At 40.0% G+C, this 23,795-nt stretch overlaps 1 protein-coding gene across 1 annotated transcript in view; it reads right to left on the bottom strand.

Annotated features, from left to right (window-relative positions):
* Nucleotides 1-3,320: 3,320 nt before the first annotated feature.
* The window catches only part of MPHOSPH8 (M-phase phosphoprotein 8), a 46,846-nt gene continuing 26,371 nt past the window's right edge, over nt 3,321-23,795 (bottom strand). Inside the window, exons 5-14 of the mRNA XM_037890621.2 lie at nt 14,430-14,684; nt 12,777-12,902; nt 12,606-12,694; nt 11,501-11,641; nt 10,739-10,825; nt 9,060-9,214; nt 7,318-7,472; nt 6,511-6,638; nt 5,698-5,781; nt 3,321-4,594 (exon numbers count right to left, since the gene is read on the bottom strand). Coding sequence (XP_037746549.1) covers nt 4,553-4,594; nt 5,698-5,781; nt 6,511-6,638; nt 7,318-7,472; nt 9,060-9,214; nt 10,739-10,825; nt 11,501-11,641; nt 12,606-12,694; nt 12,777-12,902; nt 14,430-14,684 — 1,262 coding nt within the window. The 3' untranslated portion in view covers nt 3,321-4,552. The remainder of the gene's footprint in view (nt 4,595-5,697; nt 5,782-6,510; nt 6,639-7,317; nt 7,473-9,059; nt 9,215-10,738; nt 10,826-11,500; nt 11,642-12,605; nt 12,695-12,776; nt 12,903-14,429; nt 14,685-23,795) is intronic.

Here is a 23,795-nt window from a genome sequence, read left to right as displayed (position 1 = left end):
TTGTTCTCAGATCCAAGGGTTTGGGTCTGTGGTCACCTATGCAAATTGGTGAGGATTTTTACCAAACCTTTCCCAGGAAGTGGGGTGCAAGGGTTGGGAGGATTTTGGGGGGAAAGACATGTCCAAACTACATTTCCCAGTAAACCCAGTTAGAGTTTGGTGGTGGCAGTGGATATTCCAAGGACAAAGGATAAAATTAATTTGTACCTTGGGGAAGTTTTAACCTAAGCTGGTAAAAGTAAGCTTAGGAGGTTTTCATGCAGGTCCCCACATCTGTACCCTAGAGTTCAGAGTGGGGGAGGAACCTTGACAACCATGGACAGCAAAGAGGAACTCTCCCAAGTTAAACTGGCTGCCACAGGGTGGGGGGGGGGGAAGCAAACAAGACCTCAAATGCCAGCGTACTGGCATTTTGCTGAGAGAAGCTGAAACATGCAGGAAGTAGCATACGTTTATGGAGGCTTTGTAAAGAGCTGAGGCAGAGCAACACTAAGACACCAGGACATCATGTTGCCACCACCAGTGGAGACTAATCTTATGGGGTCAATAAGGATACAAGGTAGGCTTTCCTCTCTGGGCACTGGGAACCTAGACAGTAGGTGCTTTACTTCAGCCTTCTTCCAACTTTTCATTATGTCCATTGATTTCTTTGAGTATTGAAGCATTAGGATGGAAGTTATGTGCTGAAATAGTCTCCATTCATCCAGGAGAGGAGCCAAAGGGAAGAGTTGGGGTGTTGATTAATTGCTGCTAACTCACGTGATTAACTCAAAAAAATTAATCATGATGAATCGCACTGTTAAACAACGGAATACCAATTGGAATTTATTAAATATTTTGGGATGTTTTTCTACATTTTTCAAATATATTGATTTCTATTACAACACAGAATACAAAGTGTACAGTGCTCACTTTATATTATTTTTGATCATTTTTACAGGGCAAATATTTGTAAACAAAAGAAATAGTATTTTAAGTACTGTAGTGCAATCTCTTTATTGTGAAAGTGTAACTTACAAATGTAGATTTTGTGTTACCTAACTGCACTCAAAAACAAAACAATGCAAAACTTTAGAGCCTACAAGACCACTCAGTCCTACTTCTTGTTCAGCCAATTGCCAAGACAAACATTTACGGGAAATAGTGCTGCCCAGTTTTTATTTAAAGTGTCACCTGAAAGTGAGAACAGGCATTTGCATGACACTTTTGTAGCCAGCATTGCAAGGTATTTACGTGCCAGATATGCTAAACCTTTGTATGCCCCATCATGCTTCCATGTGGATGATGCTTTTTTTTTTTTTTTTTTTTTTTAAGTGTTAATTAAATTTGTGACCAAACTCCTTGTGGGGAGAATTGTATGTCTCGGTTCTGTTTTACTTGCATTCTGCCATATATTTCATGTTATAATAGTCTCGGATGATTACCCAGCACGTTGTTCATTTTAAGAACACTTCCACAGCAGATTTGACAAAACACAAAGAAGGTACTAATGTGAGATTTCTAAAAATAGCTACAGCACTTGACCCAAGGTTTAAGACTCTGACGTGCCTTCCAAAATGTGAGAGGGACGAGGTGTGCAGCATGCTTTCAGAATTCTTAGAAGAGCAACACTCAGATACAGAAACTACATAACCCAAACCACCAAAAAAGAAAATCAACCTTCTGCTGTTGGCATCTGACTCAGATGATGAAAATGAACATGCATCAGTCCGCTCTGCTTTGGATCGTAATCGATCAGCATAGATGCATCTCCTCTGGAATGGTGAAGCATGAAGTTACATATGAATCTTTAGCGCATCTGGCATGTAAATATCTTGCAACACCGGCTACAACAGTGCCCTGTGAATGCCTATTCTTACTTTCAGGTGACATTGTAAACAAGAAGCAGGCAGCATTACTTCCTGCAAATTGTAACAAAACTTGTTTGAGTGATTGGCTGAAGTAGGACTGAGTGGATGTATAGGCTCTACAGTTTTACATTAAATGCAGGGGTTTTTTTGGTAAAAGTTCTACATTTGTAAGTTCAACTTTCAGGATAAAGACAATGCACTACAGTACCTGTATTAGGTGAATTGAAAAATACAATTTATTTTGCTTTTTACAATGTAAATGTAATCAAAAATAAATATAAAGTGAGCACTGTACATGTATTCTGTGTTGTAACTGAAATCAGTATTTGAAAATGTAGAAAACATCCAAAAATATTTAAATAAATGGTATTCTATTATTAACAGCGTGATTAATCCTTGACAGCCCTATCTTTTATGTAGTCTCACTCTCGATCTCATTGTTTGATAGGAGAAAAGAACATTTGACCAAAAAAAAGCATCAATTTACTTATTTCTTCCCCTCCCCCCAAAGAAAACCTCCAAGCACTGACAAACCGTGGTAACTTGGAGAGCAGCAACGGATGTTCCTGGAAATGTTTTAGGTTAGTTTTATGTACCTTGCACTGGAGAGAGTAATTTCCAAGTGGTGGCTATGTTTATAAAATAAGACTGCTTAAGGTAATCTGTTAAAAGATCTTTTGTCCCAGTCCTCACACAGCTCTTGAATTCCTCAAACCTCCATCATTGAAGATTTCAGTAGAAAAGAGATGTCACTCTGTAATGCACTCTGGCACATCAATCACATTTTGTTGAAGGTACTATGCATACATATGGAATTGTAAAACTAACTGAGAAATGACTACTCTAGTCCACTACACATTTGAAAAAAACCTTCTGAAATAGGAAAATTGAGGCATTCAGGAACAGATCCTGTTCCTATTGAAATCAATGCAAGTTTTGCTTCTGACTTCTATTGGAGCAAGCCCTCTAAAACTCAGGTTTATTTCACAACAGCAGAGTTTAAGATGAGTAAACTGCTAACAAGGCAACACACAAAATATGAAAAGTGCACTTATACAAGATTCCCAAAAGTACTTGATCCTGAACTGGTGTTAAACATAATATGATGTGTGAAAGTGAAGTAATAAATGAGGTATAACATTACAAAATTTTTGCAGAGTAGCTACATCTCCCCCAGAACACATTTGTTAATTTCCATACATAGTGTTTAAATAAAAAAGGATAAACAGCTATTTTGATACAAAGTAGAATGTATATTTGCAAAGGGCGTATGTCACTGTTCTCGTTTTATTTAGTTTAATGTGACATTCCACAAGATTGAAATCATGTGCTTTAATTAAAACTATTGTAATTTGGTATCTAAAAAGTTTCATGTTTTTAAAAAGTTAAATCCTTTAGCTTTTCTTTCAGAACCAGAAGTTAATCTGTTTGAAGTTACATAAAATCACAGTTCTTAAAAAGGATACATAATACAGTTGCACTGTTTTAATGGTGAGCACTCTAATACAATAAGCATTTCTTCCACAAATAGTTTTGGTAACAATATAGGCACATAGCGGCATGTAAATTACACACAGCAACCAGAACAGCAAAGGCACAATCTGGATTTTTACCTTTCAAAGTGACGTTTAATTTACAAACAAAAATATTGTTCTATACTTCATGCAGAAGTTTTACATTTGTATTTAAAAGCACAAAACCATTCCAGAAATGCTGTCATCTGATAAAACAGGTCATTTAAATAAAAGATAGCAGCTCTTTGCATTGAGGAACTAATGTCTGGATTAGAGGGTAATATATGAAATCCCACTTCAAAGGTTTTAGATGGTCTGAACCCGGTGAGCATCCTTTTGTCTACAAAAGTATCATCTGGCTACTGAAAGTAATTACAAGTTTTCTAGTTTATTGGTAGGTATGTGTTTATTTTCCTCTATGTCTACACAAGACGACCTGAAAGATTCAGATTATCTGTAAAACTATCAATTGTTTCTCCAATATAAAAGTAGATTTTAAACTTTAATATAAACTATACTTTCAAAACAAACGTAGGCATTACTTGAAGGAATCATTTAAGTGTAACTGCTAGCTTATTCTTGACATGAAGTCCCACTGATGACAGATCTCCTTTATCCACCATTAAGAATGCAGCCCTTAGCAACTCAAGGTTAAGTCTGTAATGCAGCAACTTTGAAGTTAGTTCTGCCCACTGCTCCAAGAATATGACAGCTTTGCATTTTACATAGAAACATTACCATTAGGACAAGTAGAAAATTTTAGTTTACAAGTGAAGATCTTCATAATTACTATAAAAAAAAAAAAAAAAAGACATTTCCTCTAATTTTCTTAACTAGCTCTTATATGCACCATTCCACATTGTGGAAAAGCTGAAATATGCAGTCTGGGCTCACTCTACATATTAAAGAAAAAATGGAATTACAGGTATTGGCACAAATACTTACATCTACACCTGTACAAAATAAAATTGACACCTGTCCCACCAATTCGAGTAGAACATTGATCGGCTATCCAACAGGTACTTTCAGGTAGATTGCCTGATTAAATGTGTTAAAGTGGGAACACGATCTGAGAATAGTGGATGTGCCAAAAGTTCCAAACTGCTTTATCAGTTTTTAAATGGAGGGAGGAACCAGAAGTATGTCCAAAGAGTTCAGTGAAATCATTATCCTTGCAACTTCATGAGGTCACTGCAGCTGCACTCTGTATGCCCCCATTAGCAACTTTACCTGTAAGAAGGGAAAAAATGCTTCAAATGACTATCCATATATCTTGCACAAAGGTAAAAATACTGAGTAAAGGGGAGGTGGAGGAAACTTGCTAGTAACTGAAGAAAATGGAGTTTATATAATCTGTACTTGGTGGATCAGAATTTTTTGGACCCATATTCTAAAATGAAGTTTGAAAATCAAAATTAAAAGGAAAGTACTTAATATTCTGAAGTACCTTAAGCATCCTCTGTTCATACAGCAAACAAATTTGTAAATTAGCGTACTCCAAACCTTGACCAGGAGCTTCAATAGAATTACCTTCCTTTATCATGTTAGCCAGCAATCAGGTTGTTAGAAAAGCTTTTTGGATGAAATGCTACTGTATTTGATAGGCAGCATAATTAAATACAGGAAAACCTCATTATTCTGTAGTGCTAGAGAGAATAAGAACCACAACTCCTCCTCCCAGAAGTGTTATTAGACAGAATCAACCTATCATTACTCTTGTGGTGACTATTGTGACCACTGCAGGAACTATCTGGCAGCATCTAGCAGACTTTCTACACTTCTAAAAAGGAAATTGCACACCCTCACTTCAATGCATGCTCTTGAGTAACAGCTTCTGAACTTTCCATAGCACTGAAACCAGTTACACAGGTTTAACAAAAGATGGCTGGTAGTTGGTCTGTGCCCACATCATTCAGTGCACATCTGGTAGCTGCTACCTTTACTTGCTCCCTATTACTGACCTAGTAAACACCATTTGCAATAATTTAGTCCTACTGCAATTTAAGCACTTTGTTCTGGGGTATGAATTACTCTGGTTATTGTTTATTCATGATGGAAATATTTCCAACTTCAAAGTGAATCTCATCAGCAGTGACCCTAAGTGACTTTTGGCAACATCACAGATAGACTGGGACAGGGGCTGAAAAGGGTTGGCTACTGAATTGAAGGGAAGGAAATGAGGAACACCTTAAATAATTTTACATTTATAGGCCAGGCCTATAATTTGTAGTACTGAGACTCCTGGAACAGAAAGACATTGAAACATCTGTCAAAATAAAATCGCTCTACCACCACCTTATTACGCACATTTTGGACAGGTAAGCATGTCTCACCTTGGCAGCAGGCGCTTCTGTCAACCGTATAAAAAGCTTGTTAAGGCCTGTAACAGGACTGAAGGAATAAATAAAGTGACTATCCTAAAAGAAAAAATTACAATAAGTTAGTGTTGGTGTGTGGCAAATACTTCTGCATTTAACCTCAAAGTGCCCAGAGAAGCACAGAGATTGGAGTTAAGAACATCTCATCCATAGCTACAAGTGTATTTTTGGAAAGATAGTTCAGAGACAACATTAATTAAGCCCTCTGGGGTACGTGCATCATTCTCTGTGAAGAAACAGAACTAGGGAATGTGATTATATTGAAGCACTAATGAAAGGTAAACTTAGGAATACAAGTTTAATTGCTACAAATTTCAGGATAGTATACTTAATACAAAGCAGTTTAACTCAAACTTAGTTCTTTCATGGCTAAGAGACTGGGATTCTTGAGCTTTTGAAATTCTCATGTCATTGATTGAAGCTGACCAGAAAAGGTACTAAGATTGACAATTTGCCCACTTCCTGCTCAACTCCCTACTGACAGTGCTTCATCTCTGATACCCTGATCTTCACTAGCCTTGAAGACAGGAAAATGGGAATATTTAATAACCATTTCTACTGCAGTTTCTCTACAGTGTTTTTTTTTTTTTTTAAAATCTGTTCTGAAACGAAGAAACCTCTGCAATTTACTATATTAAAAGGTCTGTTACGAGAAATATTCTGGGACTGAAGTACACATCAAATCCCTTGAAATTACACAGATTACAAGTTTGTTTTTTGTAGAGGTGCTATAAAAGCAGATTAACTAGTTAAATGAACAATACTTACCAAAAATACAGGAAGCTGGAATTTATCATTTAAAACCACTGCTTGCACACTGCATGGTCCACAGAGCCGAGCAATGACTTCTTTACCAAAGAAGTTTGAATGGAAAACAAACAGAAGAATTCCAGATCCTAAAGAGAGGACAATTAGATCACATTTTCTTTATGAAATTGATCAATCTGAAATTAGAAGGTTTATGATTTTAAAAAGTTACACCCCCGTCCCCAAACTGGTAAAGGAGACCAAAACTAGATCCACTGTATCTTGACTAAATCCTTATTTAGATGGAGGGTACTGTGGTTTTTGTTTTTAAACAAAACAGAACTTCATACTAATACACTGTATATTATTATAAGATTGCCATTTTGGTTGTTGGCAAATATTGACAAATACTAAATTTTACTGCTTTGGTGATGCATAACTAGTCCATAGTGTTGCTGTTCAGAACCACAAAGATTCTAGACTCCCAAACCAATGGAAAGCAAGCTCATTGCAGGATGACTGCCTTTGTCATTGGGGCAAGGTGTAGGATAAATATGAAATTAAAGAATTAGAGTTAGCTTAAGTTTGGCAATGGAAATGTATGTCGTAAAGAAAGGACCTGACTAACAAGTAGAAGGAAGGCCCTGAAAAATGAGTGAGTTATAAGGCCAAAAGGAATGAAGTAGGGAGGATGTTTGGTTTAAAAAAAAAAAAAAAACTAATGAAATAAGGGGACGTTTCTGAAAAGATGGAATTTATGGTTAAATTAGCGTTGTGTAATACCATACATTGTTTTAACTGCAGATTAGAAACAGATTCTAATCTTACCTTCTGGCACATTCTGTGGGGGTTTATAGTTGAAATCCATAGAAAAATCTGGTCCTTCACAGAGACGGTGACATGCAATCGGAAAGACAGGCTCCAACAAGGCAAGACGAGCTTCAAAGTAATCCCTAATTGCATCTTCTGCTACTCTTGAGAGCCTAAATAAGCAAAGAAATGATGCTTACAGTAGATTTAGAGCAACTGTATTCCCTTCTAGATAAGGATCATATCACTGTACAAAGATTACTATCAGTAATAGATGTACCAGTTATTGAAGCACAGAAGGATTCTAGAGAGTAAGATTTAGGATTCCGAATTCCAAAAGCGAATACATCCTGCTTTACATTTAAAAGGAGGAATATCCCAATTCCTAGAAATGAGGAGCTGCTATCAAATTTTATCAGGAATCTAGTTTGGTTGTGAGATTTGCTTGCTTATGTCTGGTCTGCAGATGTTAAATACCACAATGAGCTTGAGACAGGTACACCGCAGAATCTTCAAAAAATTCAAATTGGTGACAGGTCTGGAAAGTTCTCCAATACAGAAACAAAATTCCAACAACAGGAAATACTCAGTGCCCTTGGAATAACTCAATGGCCAGGCAGAGACAGCATCTCTACTGTACTGATTAGCACTTTGCTTGCAGCCAGGCTGATTTGTAGTTTTACTTATGATGCTGCATGTGAGAACAGATAGAGTTCCCAATTCATGTTGAGTAAAAATTCAATTTGAGAGAGATAAGACTCCCACTGAAGAGTTGATTTGTGCAGTGACTGTGATGAGGGAGTCAGACAAAGCCTTTCTACTAGCAGCAGACAACCGAACTTTCAAAGGGAAAGACAGCATCTGTCAATAATACTTAGCATTTTAGACCTTTACAAGTAGTTACTAAACACCCATATGAAACAGGGAATCCTGAAACAGACAGGGGTTAAATGACTTAACCAAGGTCAGGGGCTGAATTAGAACTCCAGGGTTCTTGGTTCTCAACTTTACAGACACTGGTTTCAATTTAAAGCTTTAAATTATTCCTATTCAGTGATCACCCTCTCCCTGTCTGTGGTAGTTGAGACTATCTCCAGAACTCAAACTAAAACCTCTGGTTTTCTCATGAGAGACCTAGAGGGAAAATAGTGAGCTCTGGATCTGAAGGACTTTGAGGATTTGGAAGGGCCTAGTTGGCTTGATATTGGTCTATTTGTTTAGTTTTAATTGTTTCTTCCCCTCTACCTAGCAGTGCTAAAAGATTTAGTCAACTAATAATAAGTAGACTGATGGGCAGGTAGGAATAACTGACACTTATATAAAAATGTGTAGTTAAAATATATACATCTTTATACCGCCTCCCCTCTCTTCATAAAGGTGGTGGTATTATACTGAAAACTCTTCAACTCACAGACTGTGTTCAGGTGTTTGACCAGTACCTAGCACACTGTGGGTGCTACTGAATAACAGAGCCCCCAGAGCACTACACAGGCACATTTTTATAAAGTGAAATACGTTAGCCCAAGCTGCTTGTCAGTTGCCTCCTCTTTCTGCACTTTTATTCAATGTTTCAAAAACTGTTGGGTTGCCGATCCCTGGGTGATTTTGGGACCGCTTAATTTATTTTTTCTGTCTAGGGGAAACTTGCATTTTTCCCTAGCATTTCTCTGACTTTCTTCTCAGTGACTTAAGCCAAAATCATGCGGTACATGAACCACATCTGAAGTTTCAGACAATGAAGAACTACACAGACTACTTACGTTTCCAAGTGACTCTTGAGCAGATCATACACCAGCACATTATTACACTGTTTAGCAAAATGAAGTGCACTGTTCTGATGCTTTGACAAAATGTTACAATCTGCTCCACTTTCAATCATAAGTCGTACAATGTCAGAGTTTCCTCTCTTACAAGCCTACACATGAAAGGGGAAAAAACACACACGTGAAGTAGCAAAATACTTCATAATGAGAACTGAATTACAGCAGAATCAGTATTTTAAAAACTAACTGGGGATTGAGGAGTTCATAAAATAGCTACAGGTTACACTCCAGTACTTTTAATTCTTTCTGGATGTTAATTTCAGATTTTAAATTACAAGTCTCCTACTTATAAACCTATCATACGTGTCATCCATATTCTTGATGATTCCCTCTAAATAGATTATGCTGTCCACAAAAGTTATGCATTTCACTTACCATGGACAATCTAACCCTAGTATGAGAACTTCAACATTCCTTGCGAGCGCTGATGTAATGAGTCGCTGGATAGAACATTAAATACAGTCCACCTGTCTGACCGTTCTTCCCAGGTTGTATGCAGGGTAGTTGAAGCCATGTCAGTCCCAGGATATTGGAGAGAGAAGGTGAGGGAGGTAATATCTTTTGTTGGACCAACTTGTGTTGGTGAGCAAGAGAAGCTTCCAAACCATACAAGAGCTCTTCTTCAGGCCTGGGAAAGGTACTCCCAGCATCACAGCAAAATGCAAAGTAGAACGATATCATACTCAAAGGAAACCTGCACAGCACTTTTAAAAGACGAGTCTGGGAGCTTAAATTCATTACTCTGCTAGACACTAAAAATCATGAACTGAACAGAGACACTGAATTTATGGCTTGTTACAACACTCTTTGTCCTATGGCTGCAGAGGTGTTAATGGGCCACTCTACCTTGAATGGTACCTTACAATATTTGCTTGCTACTTACGCTAAACAATCTGTTCCTCCTTGCATTTTGCTGTGAATCTGGGTGTACCTACCTTTCCCAGACCTGAAGAAGAGCGCTGTGTGTCTTGAAAGCTTGTCTCTCTTGCTAACATAAGTTGGCACAATAAAAGACATTACCTCACCAACCTTGTTCTTCCCAGGGACATTGAGGGTCTCAGCATTTCCCCATTACAACACTGACCGACCTTCTCTTGCTAGAAAACAAGTACAGGAAAACCCTACTCTGGGTTATCACCTGGGGGCAAAAATAATTGGGTGTGGAGGCATCTCTCACTTTCTGGCATTTTTGCCCTCCTGCTAAGGAACCAGACTGGCCTGCAATCCTCAACTCACATTCTCTTGATCTGGGAAGTGAACAGAGAAACCAACCTGCAGTTAAACCCGTGTGCAGATGACACGTGTATTTTGGGATTACATGCAACATGCAACTTTACTGTTGCATTATCATAAGCTTTTCCATTTAGTAAGAGATGCATTAGTACACTGACTGAAAGATTACTGCACTAATGACAGCGGTCTGAGGGCTTTGACACATACAGTAGATCTTTGTCCTATATTTAAAGCTAAAATGTGGTTTGAGAAAGAAGACCATGGAAACAGACCTGGCCACAGACATACCTGTACATACCACACTGTCGTCCTCCTATAGTATGCTTGCTAAAATGCTGAATATTAGACAATATCAAACAACATCAGGCTAAAACTGCATTTACCTTCATTAAAGCAGTTTCACCACTGCTCTGTTGGACGTTAAGATAAGCCCCAGCTTCCAAAAGAATGGCCACTGTAGTTAGAAAGTTCTTAAAAAAGAAAAGAACAGAACAGTTAAACTTTAAAATTTAAAAATATTTCAGACAGTAAGCTAAATACAGAATGTAGAATGATTAAGATTTTAGTAGCGTGTAAGACCCTAAAATAAGGCACCAAAGTGGTACTGCGTTACCCCTGGATGTCAGGTTCACTTGCAAGCTTTTAACAGTCCCCCCCACAAGTCATGAACAGGAGGATTTTCGTTCTGAATGAAGACAAGATAATTCATGAACAGCTAAACTTCCAAATGAAAAAGCTGACACTTTGTTACATATAAAACTTTACAGTAAGGTGTTTTATCTTTTGAAGTTTCAAATAAATTGATACTGTCTTATTTCATTTACTTAAACACAGTAAGAAAATGATTAAATAAAACAGAAGTTTTGTCATAGGATCAACGTTGCCTGCTTTGTCAGTAAGTCTTCACAAGCAGCAGTTTGATATTTACAATTTTCAAACAAACATTCATATTGCAAGATTGTCTTCATTAACTACATTCAGAAATATCAGTTGAAGGTCACCAGTCAACTAACCAATCTGAGTAGCTGGCGCAGATGCAAATTTGGAACAAATACTTCAATTAACTAGATGCGGCAAGCTAAGCAATGAGAGTTTGAACATAAAATAAAAGCCAAGATGTAGGAATACTGTTGAAGGGAACTAACCTTTTCAGCTGCGTGTATCAATGCAGTTGTTCCATTTTTCTGTCTACAGTTGACTTTAGCTCCTTTTCTGATAAGGAGCCGGAGGAGGTCATCATGCCCTCCCGCAGCAGCAAGCATCACTAGCGTCATTCCACTTGAATCCTGCAACAAATTGTTTACTTTTCAGTCAAAAATCTACAAATGGGAGCCTGTTTACACTAACTACACCTGTAAAGGCACCCAGTTACAACACAGTTCCATGTAAGTATAGGTTGGACCACAATGAAGTCTCTGAAATGTGCTACAATCTTTGATAGCCCGGTGCTTCAGCACAGTTCAGGGATACCATCATGGATCACCTACATTTAAAAAAAAAAAAAAAAAAGCAAGACATATGTAAATGGGCTTGGGGGGACAAGTGCACTATAACCAGGCCACATTCAAATCATTCCCACAAGCTCTGGTATAGATATAATGTATCCTCCTGGTTAGCAAGACTTACCAAATTTAGTGTAAATGCTGTATTTAGTTGCAAATCAACATGTTGTAATGGATACCAGCCAATGAATCAACATTTCTTTAGGAAAATAACTAAAAAGTACAGATGCAAAACAAGATTAAAACCCACGATTTAATCAGTGTTTCCTGCTTGCTGATTTAAATCATGGTGAAAATCAGTGATTTAAGTCCATCCATTTCTCATGCTTATATATATATGTTTTAGAAGTACATACATTTTAGAAATACTTGTCAAGTTTTACAGCATACAGTCATTTGCAATAGAAACGAACCCCCAAAGAGTTAACTGACTGACTGTTTTACTTAAAGGAAATGGAGAAGAGATCAATAACCATTTAAAATACCCAAAACACAACTATATGTGTATGCTAAATATAAGCTAGTCAGATTTAAAAACCAAATACCTGAAAGTTAGTTCCTGCTTACCTGCCAATTTAGAATCTAGGGTTCTATTTAAGTATATTTGTAATATTTAACTACGCACATTTTTGCTTACCAATTTCAAATCTGAACAGTTTAACCTGAAGAGCTCTATGTAAAGTCTCCTCTTCCATACACTAGATTTGTACAAAATTTCCCTTCAATACCTCCTCTTTACAGATATTACCTCTTGATCCAGATTATATTCTTCATTTGAATTAAGCGCCATCTTTACTGTAACATAGTCTCCATTTTTAACAGCATCCCTCAGTAGAGCTGAAAGAAAATTCATTCAATTGGAATATTCGCTTTAGAACACCAGATAAGAAATTTTTCCCTCTTCCCAAAAATTACTTACTACTTGATATTGGTTCTGTTGAAGAATGAGTCTCATCTTCTCCATCCAAATGCTTCTGAAAGTCTTCCAGGGTCAGCCATTCTAATTGCATGTCCATTCCCAAACTCAAGACTTGCTGCCTGCCATCTATCATACAAACCCCAAATGAGTTACTTGTTTTGTCTAACCACCAAAATGTAATCACTGCCTGCTGTCTGTATTGACTGGCAGTATAATGTGCACAGAATCCTGCACATTTATTTTTCCAGAGCCAAACTGGAGGTAATGATCCATAGTGGGGTAAAACGCCAAATAGTATGTTACATTACAAATTGGCACAAGTGTTCAGTAACCTGAGTGGTCAAAAGCAGAGCTAACTAATTAAAAGATACACAATGATTTTACTGGCAGGAACTATTTCCTTGACCCAAGAATTTAATCAGGCTAAAAACCACCTACTGTTACCTTTCTTCTCACTTTAAAGAAAAAAATAATAATTATGTTTTAGGAGATAGTGTCAAAGAAGTTAATGCTTGTTTAGTCCTGACATTTAACATCATTAAAATGAACAATCCATTTCAGCAGGTGTTAATACCTTTTGTGTAATAACCAAGTTAATTTGCTCCGAAGTTGTTCATTAACCCCGTGCTTCAAATTTCTTAGGGCTCAAAGTAAACAGACCATGAACTCTGCAGTCTAGGCCAGGGGTTCTCACAACAAATTTTTTGGTGGCCTCAGAATGTGGCCACCAACTCTGGCTGGTGGCCATGCCGACAATTTTTCCTAAAACACTTAATTAACTTTAGGAAAAACAAATATATGCACATATACATGTCCAAATTGTAATTTATTTATATAGGGTTTTTTCAGACTCAGTAATAAAAATAATTTACAGTTGTCTCTATTCTTTACTGGACATTAACAGAATAGAAACACAAAGCGTTTTGCATGCTCTGTCTTGTTTTGGGGTTTGGTTTTTTTTTTTGCTTTTTTGGTTGCCCTTTCTCCAAGACTTGCTAGCTGGTAAGTCTTCTGCTGTGAAAAGTGATATTAGTATGTTTGTTAATATCACTTTTCACAGTAGACTTACTCAGCTCCGGCAAGCCCTGGGACAAATTAAGCCCTAGATGGGGAGGTGGGCATAGAAGCAGCGGGGCCCAGGGACGGTGGAACGGGGGGTGAGCCTGGGGCCAAAGCCTGAACCAGAACCTGCCACTGCATGGATGGACCCCGAAGCCCCATGGCCAAAGCCTGCCTCCCCTACCCTAGGGGAAAGTGGAGAATTCATCAACTGCCTGCACCTCCAGCATTTCTGTCTCTGGAGCGGGGCAGGGCCCAACCACTGCTGGCAGCCCTGGGAGAGGGGCTACTGCTCTGTACGCCCCCATCACAGCCCAGGAGGCAGTGATCCCAAGAAAAAGGTCCTGGTGGCCATAGGGGTCCGTATTTGAGAAACACTGGTCTAGACAATGCTATACTCCCTGTACAGACTAGTGCAGAACCCTAGAAATTTAGATCCTTTGCCAAGACTCCAATACTGGGTGTCAGTCCAGAAAAACAGATTCCTCAGATGAGAGCAATGTGAGTGGACAGTTACAGCCATACAACTTTGTAGAACTCAGTATGACTCAATTTTTGCACAGCAAAAACAGTGGACTTGTTTTTATTACTTACCAGAATTCTCCTCCATTTGACATACATTGTCCACTTCCCGATCACCTTCTGCAGCAATGTACGTCCAGGTATCGGTCTCATCTCTTATGCTCCTCCTTTCCTTGTATAATTGTTTGTTTTCTTTTGATTTGAATTCTTCTATGAATTTATAGTCCACTGAAGAGTCCTCTCTTTTTCGGTTATTCTCAGAGTATTCATTTTTTTCTTCTGAAGATATATTAAACAAATCAAAAGCACTTTTGTTCTCCTTCAAACCTAGAATATAATTGAGAGATGTTTAATGGGACTGACTACATATACAAGCCACAGAAGTTTATTAAATAAGTAGTCCTGGTTGGTGGTTGGCTGAAACAGCCAGATTTTTAAGTTTTTAATTTACCTTTTAGAGGTTATCAATACCAAGGCCTGGAGCCAGGTTAACAAATTAGATCACTTAAGTATGTGCAAAAGCCAAATTCAGTGAAGATTATTTACCTGTGATTACCCTATGCAAGTCTGAATCCTGACTAGATTCAAAACCTAATTTCATCCCCCTTTAGAATGTTAATTTAACTAGAATTATAATATGAAAGTATATTGCTTCTTTGTAAGACTGTTGATTAATTGCAGTGCATTCATGCAATTAACTCAAAAATTAATCCTGATTAACAAAATTAATCGCAATTAATCGCACTGTTAAAGAATAGAACACCAATTTAAATTTTTTTTTTGTCTTTCGACATTTTCAAATACATTGATTTCTATTACAACACTGAATACAAAGTGTACAGTGCTCACTTTATATTTTTTTTATTACAAATATTTGCACTGTAAAAATGATAAACAAAAAATAGTATTTTTCAAGTATCAGAGGGGTGGCCATGTTAGTCTCTATCCACAAAAACAACGAGGAATCCGGTGGCACCTTAAAGACGCAATCTTCCCTCTCTTGGTATTGACACCTGCTCATCAATTATTGGGAATGGACCACATCCACCCTGACTGAATTGGCCTTGTTAACTCTCGTTCTCCACTTGTAAGGTAACTCCCTTTGCTTCATGTGTCAGTATAATTTATGCCTGCATCTGTAATTTTCACTCCATGCATCTGAAATGGGGTTTTTTACCTACGAAAACTTATGCCCAAATAAATCTGTTGTTTTGTAGTGAGCCAGCCACTCCCAGTCCCTATTCAAGCCCAAATTAATGGTTTAAATTTGCAAATGAATTGTAGCTCCGCAGTTTCTCTCTGAAGTCTGTTTTTGAATATTTTTTTTGTTGAAGGGTGGCTACTTTTAAATCCATTATTGAATGTCCAGGCACACTGAACTGTTCTCCTACTGGCTTTTGTGTGTTACCATTCATGACATCTGATTTGTGTCCATTTATTCTTATACATACAGACTGTCCGGTTTGGTCAATGTACATGGCAGAGGGGCATTGCTGGCACATATCACATTAGTAGAGGTGCAGGTGAATGAGCCCCTGATGGTGTGGCTGATATGGTTAGGTCCTCCGATGGTGTCGTTAGAGTAGAACGGGGACCGAGTAGGCAATGGGGTTTGTTACAGGGATTGGTTCCTGGGTCAGTATTTCTGTGTTGTGGTGTGTAGCTGCTGGTGAGTATTTGCTTTCAATTCACCTCATACGAGTACTGTAGTGCAATCTCTTTATTATGAAAGTGTAACTTGCAAATGTAGTTTTTTTTGGTTACATAACTGCACTCAAAAAACAAAACAATGTAAAACTTTAGATCCTACAAGTCCACGCAGTTCTACTTCTTGTTCAGCCAATCACTAAGACAAACAAATTTGTTTACATTTATAGGAGATACTGCTGCCTGCTTCTTATTTACAACATCACCTGAAAGTGAGAAAAGGCATTTGCATGGCACTTTTGTTGCCGGCAGTGTAAGGTATTTATGTGCCAGATATGCTTAAAGTTCGAATGCCCCTTCATGCTTCAGCCACCATTCCAGAGGACATGCTTCCATGCTGATGATGCTCGGTTAAAAAAAAAAAAAAAAAAAATGGGTTAATTAAATTTGTGACTGAACTCCTTGGGGGAGAATTGTATGTCTCCTGCTCTCTCTTCTACCTGCATTCTGCCATATATTTCGTGTTATAGCAATCTCAGATGATGGCCCAGCACATGTTGTTCATTTTAAGAACACTTCCACAGCAGATTTGACAAAATGCAAAGAAGGTACCAACGTGAGATTTCTAAAAATAGCTACAGCACTCGACCCAAGGTTTAAGAATCTGAAGTACCGTCCAAAATCTGAGAGGACGAGATGTGAAGCATGCTTTCAGAATTCTTAAAAGAGCATCACTCAGATCCAGAAGCTACAGAACCCAAACCACCAAAAAAGAAAATCAACCTTCTGCTGGTGGCATCTGACTCAGATGATAAAAATGAACATGCTTCAGTCCACTCTGCTTTGGATCATTATCGAGCAGAACCCATCACCAGCATGGATGCATATCTTCTAGAATGGTAGTTGAAGCATGAAGGGACATATGAATCTTTAGTACATCTGGCACATAAATATCTTGCAACACCAGTTACAACAGTGCCATGCGAATGCCTGTTCTCACTTTCAGGTGACACTGTAAACAAGAAGCGGGCAGCATTATCTCCTGCAAATTGTAACTAAACTTGTTTGCCTGAGTGGCTGAAGTAGGACTGAGTGGACGTGTAGGCTCTACAGTTTTACATTGTTTTATTTTTGAATGCAGTTTTTTTTGTAAAAATTCTGTATTTGTAAGCTCAACTTTCATGATAAAGAGACTGCACTACAGTACTTGTATTAGGTTAACTGAAAAATACTATTTCTTTTGTTTTTTACAGTGCCAATATTTGTCATTTAAAAAGTGAGCACTGTACACTTTGTATTCTGTGTTGTAATTGAAATCAAGATTTGAAAATGTAGAAAACATCCAAAAATATTTAAATAAATGGTTTTCTATTATTGTTTAATCGCGTGACAGCCCTACCTTTTATGTATTCTCACTATTGACCTCATTGTTTGTTAGATGGCAGTGTAGCACTGGCTATGCTAACTTCTTAAGATAGGAGAAAAGAAACATTTGACCAAAAAAAGCATAATTAATTCACTTATTTCTAGCCCGAAATCTGTCAACCCCCCCGAATCTGTCAACCCTCCAAATGACAAGTGGGGATTCTTAAGTAACCTATAATTTATATATATGGGTTATATATAATTTAATCTATAGATCGGGCTACAGGTTCTTGAGGTGTATGATCAAGAACACTATCACCTGAAACTGGACTTCTGGGAAGAAGGCTCTGGGGCTTGGGTAGAGTTGAGCACCGCTCCAATAAACTATCCTCTGCACCGGAGTGAGAGTGAATTTCTAAAAGTTTATTAGCAGGCTAGAGCCTTGAATGTTGACGGGATAAGGTGGATGCTATACTGACCCCTGACCAGCCTCGTCCATATACGGGTACCCCTTGTCTCCTCAAGTAGGCTGCTACTACCACACCATGCACTTTGTAAATACTCACAGGCCAAACAGGAGAACAGCAAATTGCTAGTGCGTGGGGTTCACAATGAACCTGAGGAACCTTCTGTGACCTTGAAGATAGATATGTGAAAGTAGGAATCATTCAAATTTGAGGGCAGTGGACCAGTCCCTGGATCCAGAGGGAATAATAATGGAAACCAAGGAGACTATGTAAAACGTCAGTTTCTTAAGGTAGCTGTTGAGCTGGCGCAGGATGGCTTTTGGAACTAGGACATAATGGGAATAAACCCCTTTCCTCTTTAGATCCTGTGGAACGTCTTCCACGGCTCCCACCCAAAGGAGCAGCTGAATGTTGTAGTCCAGAAGTTGCTTATGAGAGGGGTCCCTGAAGAGGGACTGGAAAGGAGGGGTAGAACTGAACTGGATAGTATATCCCAGTTCCACCATGTTCAACACACAACCGTCTGTAGTTTTATGGAACCATGCCCATTTGAAGTGGGACGAGCAGTCTGTAAACAAAGGGGAAACAGGATCCGGAAAATCAAACTGATACAACGTCCTTGAGTGTCCCGTCAAGGGACTTAGGGCTGCCCAAGTGACTGCAAGGGGCAGACTGAAGCGGTGGGGGAGCGGTGGCCTATGCCTGAAGTCCCAGCTCTGTTTCCTCTGTGTGTGGGAGGGTCAAAGAACCAGGAGGACTGCTTCAATCTGAAGTGCTTCCTCAATGTAGCGGGGGTATACAAACCCAGGGACTTAAGGGTTGCTCTGGAGTCTTTCACACAGTGAAGCTTTGTATTGGTCTACTCCGAAAAAAGTGAAGTACCCTCAAAGGGTAGGTTCTGGAGGGTATACTGAACCTCCTGCGGAAGGCGGAGGACTGAAGCCACAAACACTTACATGGCTACCACAGATGCTATGGACCTGGCTGCCAAACCTGCTGCATCAGGGGCTGCTTGCAGGGAAACCCTCATTATGGATTTCTCCTCCTCCACCAGGGAGAACTCCAGTCTAGCTTCCTGTGGCAGCAAGTCCTTGGACTTCAACATGGAGTACCACTTGTTGAAGTCATATCTGCCCAGCAGCACCTGCTGGTTAGCAATCCTAAGCTGCAGACCCCCCAGTGGGGTAGACTTTTTTCCAAACAGGTCCAGATTCTTGGAGTCCTTTGCCTTGGAGCCCTTCCGTTGGGAGACCACCATGGATCCGCAAGGGGTGAGGTGGGGAGTGGAGCGGGGAGGAGGACAATAATGAATATATAGAAATTCATGGCCGTGAGCAGGGACAAAGTACTTCCTCTTGGCACTCTTAGCCATGGGAGGTAGGGAAACAGATCCACAGTGGCCTCATTGAGGGGTGGGGGAGGGGTACTCTCAATGGGCCCACCATGAGCAGGATGCTGACCAGACTATTTGAGGACTCTTACTACATCCACCTGTAACCCCAAATTTTGGCAACCCTTTTCAGTAATTCCTGGTGTGTCTTGTAGTCATCATGGGAAGGTAACATGCCTGCTCCTGACATGGCCTCAGCAGCAGAGGAGGTGGACGCTGATACCGGCTGATGGCACTCCTCGCCGACCTGATCCCACAGCACGAGCTCCTGATATTCGGCACTGAGCTTGGTACTGGAGTCCAGATGAGGCGCTGCCTTAAGGAATGGCGGTGCTCCTCTTTCGGAGGCCACCGATCAGGAGCACCTCGACTGGGGCCCCTGCACAGGTGGAAATGCCCACAGTTTCCAAAAAAGCCACTGCATGGGCATGGGCCAATACCCGGAGGCAAAGAACCCAATGTCATTCCTGAGCCCAAGTCCACAGCTGGGTAGGGATGTCTGGAGGCATGTCGGGGTCAACTCCTCAGATGGGAGGAGTATGACCCCGACTCAGATGATGAGTCTCTGCTTGGTGACCATGAGTAGTTCCCAGAGATACTGGAGATCGGTGCTGAGGTGGGGAAGACTGTGGTGGGACCAAATGAACAGTTACCCTTTCAATGGTACCAGGCCTCCGAATGGTGACCAGTGACTGCATACTCCCTTGTGCTCCCTGGCACCGACATCACTGACTCCTGAACTGCCAGTGATGCCAGCACCGACAGCGAAAGCATGTCCCTGGTGGCAACAAACGTCTTTGCAGTGCCATCTATGTCATCAGCACTGGTACAGTGCCGACCTTCCAGTGTGGGTGGGTCTTCCAGAGCCAGACTCAATGGTACCCACATAAGGGCCAGAATCAACGGCACCAGCTTCTGGGCTGCCGGGGCAGGAGTGGCCTGACACAGGTCGCACTCCGTTCTGCTCTCCGTGCCTTTCCTCCTTTGGGGACAGGAAACGACCTCTCTCAGCTGCAGCTTCTTCTGCTTCTTCCTTGGCACTGGGGATGCTGAATGGTGCCAAGACTGCCATGGTGGGAGGAGCACTCCTCACCCACGATGAAGTGCTCAGTGCCAAGTCCGATCGGCACGGCTCCAAGGAAGGTCTCAGCACAGCCTCCAACAGCAGGGACTTCAAGCTGGCCTCCTGATCCTTCTTGGTAAGGGGCTTAAAATCCCTGCAAATCTTGCAGTGGGTCCTTGGTGTGAGCCCCACCCAAGCATGTCAGGCATCTGAAGCAGAGGTGCGGACTTTCTGGTTTCCCTGGGGGTGCTAGACTCCCGCTCCACCGCAGGCCCTGCCCCCACTTCACCCTGCCTCTTTCTGCCCCTGCTCCTCCCCCTCAGTGCCTCCTGTATGCTGTTGAACAGCTGATCTCTGGCAGAAGGGAGGGGGAGGAGCTGATCAGTGGGGCCGCTGCTGGGGGAGCGCCCACTATTTTTTCCCCATGGGTGTTCCAGTCCCAAAGCACCCATGTAGTCAGCACCTATTATCTGAAGTGCAGGTCACTCAGGGGCATAGCCTCGTTGTAGGGGGCACAAGACTTGAAGTCCTAAGCTCTGCTAATAGAGAAAAACTAAACTACACTAATAGACTTAACTAACAACTATAAAGAGAACTATATGCAATTAACACAAAAAACCACAGTCCACTGAGAAACTTGCGATAGCAAGTTAGAACAGTTCCAGCAACTGTCACGGGCGATAAGGAGGAACTGAGGGGCCCTTTATACCAGCGCTATGAGTACACAGCACCAGAAGGTGCCAGAGCTGACCCTACAGATACCACTGAGAGGAAAATTTCTAGCAACTGTATTTGGGGCACGCAAACATCTACATTGGAATGGACGTACGCAAGCTCTTGAAGAAGAAAAACTGTTTTAGTTAACCTCTGAGGACAGGACAAGAAAGAATGAGCCTACTGGGAGGGCAGTGTGTGCGCGCATTTGGTGCAAGTTGCTTCTGGCCCTCAGAGACCAGAGTGGCTGAACTGGAGCTATGGGTGACAGAGAGGTACATAGATGAGACTTTCCGGGACACAGCAAAACAGTCCCACTCCCAGTTTAACAGCCTTTGAGCTACAAAAGGATCTCACAAAACTGGGTGACTGGGGAACAAAATGGCAGATGAAATTCAATGTTGATAAATGTAAAGTAATGCACATCGGAAAACATAATCCTAATTATACATATAAAATGATGGGGTCTAAATTAGCTGTTATCACTCAAGAAAAAGATCTTGGAGTCATTGTGGATAGTTCTCTGAAAACATCCACTCAATGTTCCCGCTCAATCCGCTCAGCCGTCAAAAAAGCAAACAGAATGTTGGGAGAATCATTAGGAAAGGGATAGATGAGACAGAAAATATAGTGTGTTTATATAATCCATGGCATGTCCATATCTTAAATACTTCGTACAAATCTGGTCACCCATCTCAAAAAAGATATATTGGAAGAGGAATACATACAGAAATTATTAGGGATACGGAACAGCTGCCATATGAGGAGAGATTAAAAACGACTCGGATTTTTCATCTTGTAAAAGAGACAACTAAGGGGGGATATGATAAGAGGTCTATAAAATCCTGACTGGTGTGGAAAAAGTAAATAAGGAAGCGTTATTTACTCTCTCATAACACAAGAACTGGGGGTTCACCAAATGAAATTAATAAGCAGCAGGTTTTAAACAAACAAAAGGAAGTATTTCTTCACACAATGCACAGTCAGCCTGTGGAACTCTTTGTCAAAGGATGTTGTGAACGCCAAGACTATAATAAGGTTCAAAAAAGAACTAGATAAATTCATGGAGGATAGGTCCATCAATAGTTATTAGCCAGGATGGGCAGGGATGGTGTCCCTAGCCTCTGTTTGCCAGAAGCTAGGAATTGGCAACCGGGGATATATCACCTGATGATTACCTATTCTGTTCATTCCCTCTGAAGCATTTGGCATTGAACACTGTCAGAAGCCAGAATACTGGGCTAGATGGACATTTGGTCTGACCCAGTGTGGCTGGTTTTATGTTCTTAAATTGCAGCAAGGGACTTTAGGCTGGACATTAGGAAACACTTCCTGTCAGGATAGTTAAGCACGGAAATAAACTGCCCGGGAAGGTTGTGAAATCTCCTTCATTTGAGGTTTTTAGGAGCAGGTTAGACAAACACCTGCCAGGGATGGTCTAGATCAGGGGTCGGCAACCTTTCAGAAGTGGTGTGCCGAGTCTTCATTTATTCACTCAAATTTAAGCGTTTTGTGTGCCAGTAATACATTTTAACATTTTTAGAAGGTCTCTTTCTATACGTCTATAATATATAACTAAACTATTGTTGTATGTAAAGTAAATAAGGTTTTTAAAATGTTTAAGAAGCTTCATTTAAAATTAAAATGCAGAGCCCCCCAGACCGGTGGCGAGGACCCGGGCAGTGTGAGTGCCACTGAAAATCAGCTTGCGCGCTGCCTTTGGTACACGTGCCATAGGTTGCCTACCCCTGGTCTAGATAATACTTAGTCCTGCCTTGTTTGCAGGGGACTGGACTAGAAGACCTCAAGGTCCACTGCAATTCTACATTTCTATGATTCTATGTACGGTAAAAAAATTTAAGCCTAATTCAAGACATGAACCTAAATCTTTTTAAAGAAAGGACCAACGGTGTTTCTCTCAACCTAGCTGGTACTAAGAGTTATGGCAGGCAGCCACTGCCAGGGTCAGTGGCTCCAAAATATTAACCATAATTTCAGAACACATTTTTATATAAATTTTACTAAGTGAAGTAGACCTGAGAACATCACCAGTCTATTATACTGTTTTAAATGAAAATCTGTCACCAGGCTGAGAGAGAATCTTCTGAGGTTTCAGAGTCACCAACTTATCTTTGTGAGCTACAGCACATGAGCCATGAACTTACTCATACTCTAAACTGCAGTAACAGCCATCAAGAAAACAGTCAGAGAAGCTCAGTAAACACTCCCCTAACATTCAACAGGTGCGTCTACAGGGTAGAACAACTCCTGGAATATCCAGTCTTAAAACATGACATAAGCACACACAGTTTATTACTAAGAGTATGATATGCAAATATGGCTGACACTCCTAGAGGGGAAGAGAAGAAGAATCTGCAATTCAAGGTGGAGAAGATGCATTGGATTTTAATATTCTGCTGTGTTCTAAGATTTAAAGTATAGGATGTAAAAAATAAATCTAAAAAGTGAAATTAAGAAATTACAAAACCACCAAATGTTAAGTCATGGAGTTGCTTTTACTTCTTGAAAAGCCACCAGAACCAAAGTACTAAAAGGTGCAATGAAGCTAACATTAAGTATAGCATAAGTGTAAATTCTCATGTGCATTCTATATATATATATATATATATGGAACTATATTCTACTCTGTAGGACTGGGCAGGCTTTATTGATGTAAAACGGAGATCTCTAACCTTTTTAAGCACAAGATCACCTTTTGAATTTAAGTACAACCCAGGATTTACCACAAAGAAAATGTAGAAACAACATTTTATGATGTTATATAAAGTGGA

The sequence above is a fragment of the Chelonia mydas genome, chromosome 1 (assembly GCF_015237465.2).
Source record: "Chelonia mydas isolate rCheMyd1 chromosome 1, rCheMyd1.pri.v2, whole genome shotgun sequence".
NCBI classification, from domain to species: Eukaryota; Metazoa; Chordata; order Testudines; family Cheloniidae; genus Chelonia; species Chelonia mydas.
Note: the sequence above shows the minus strand (reverse complement) of the source record. Positions and strands in the feature narration are given on the sequence as shown.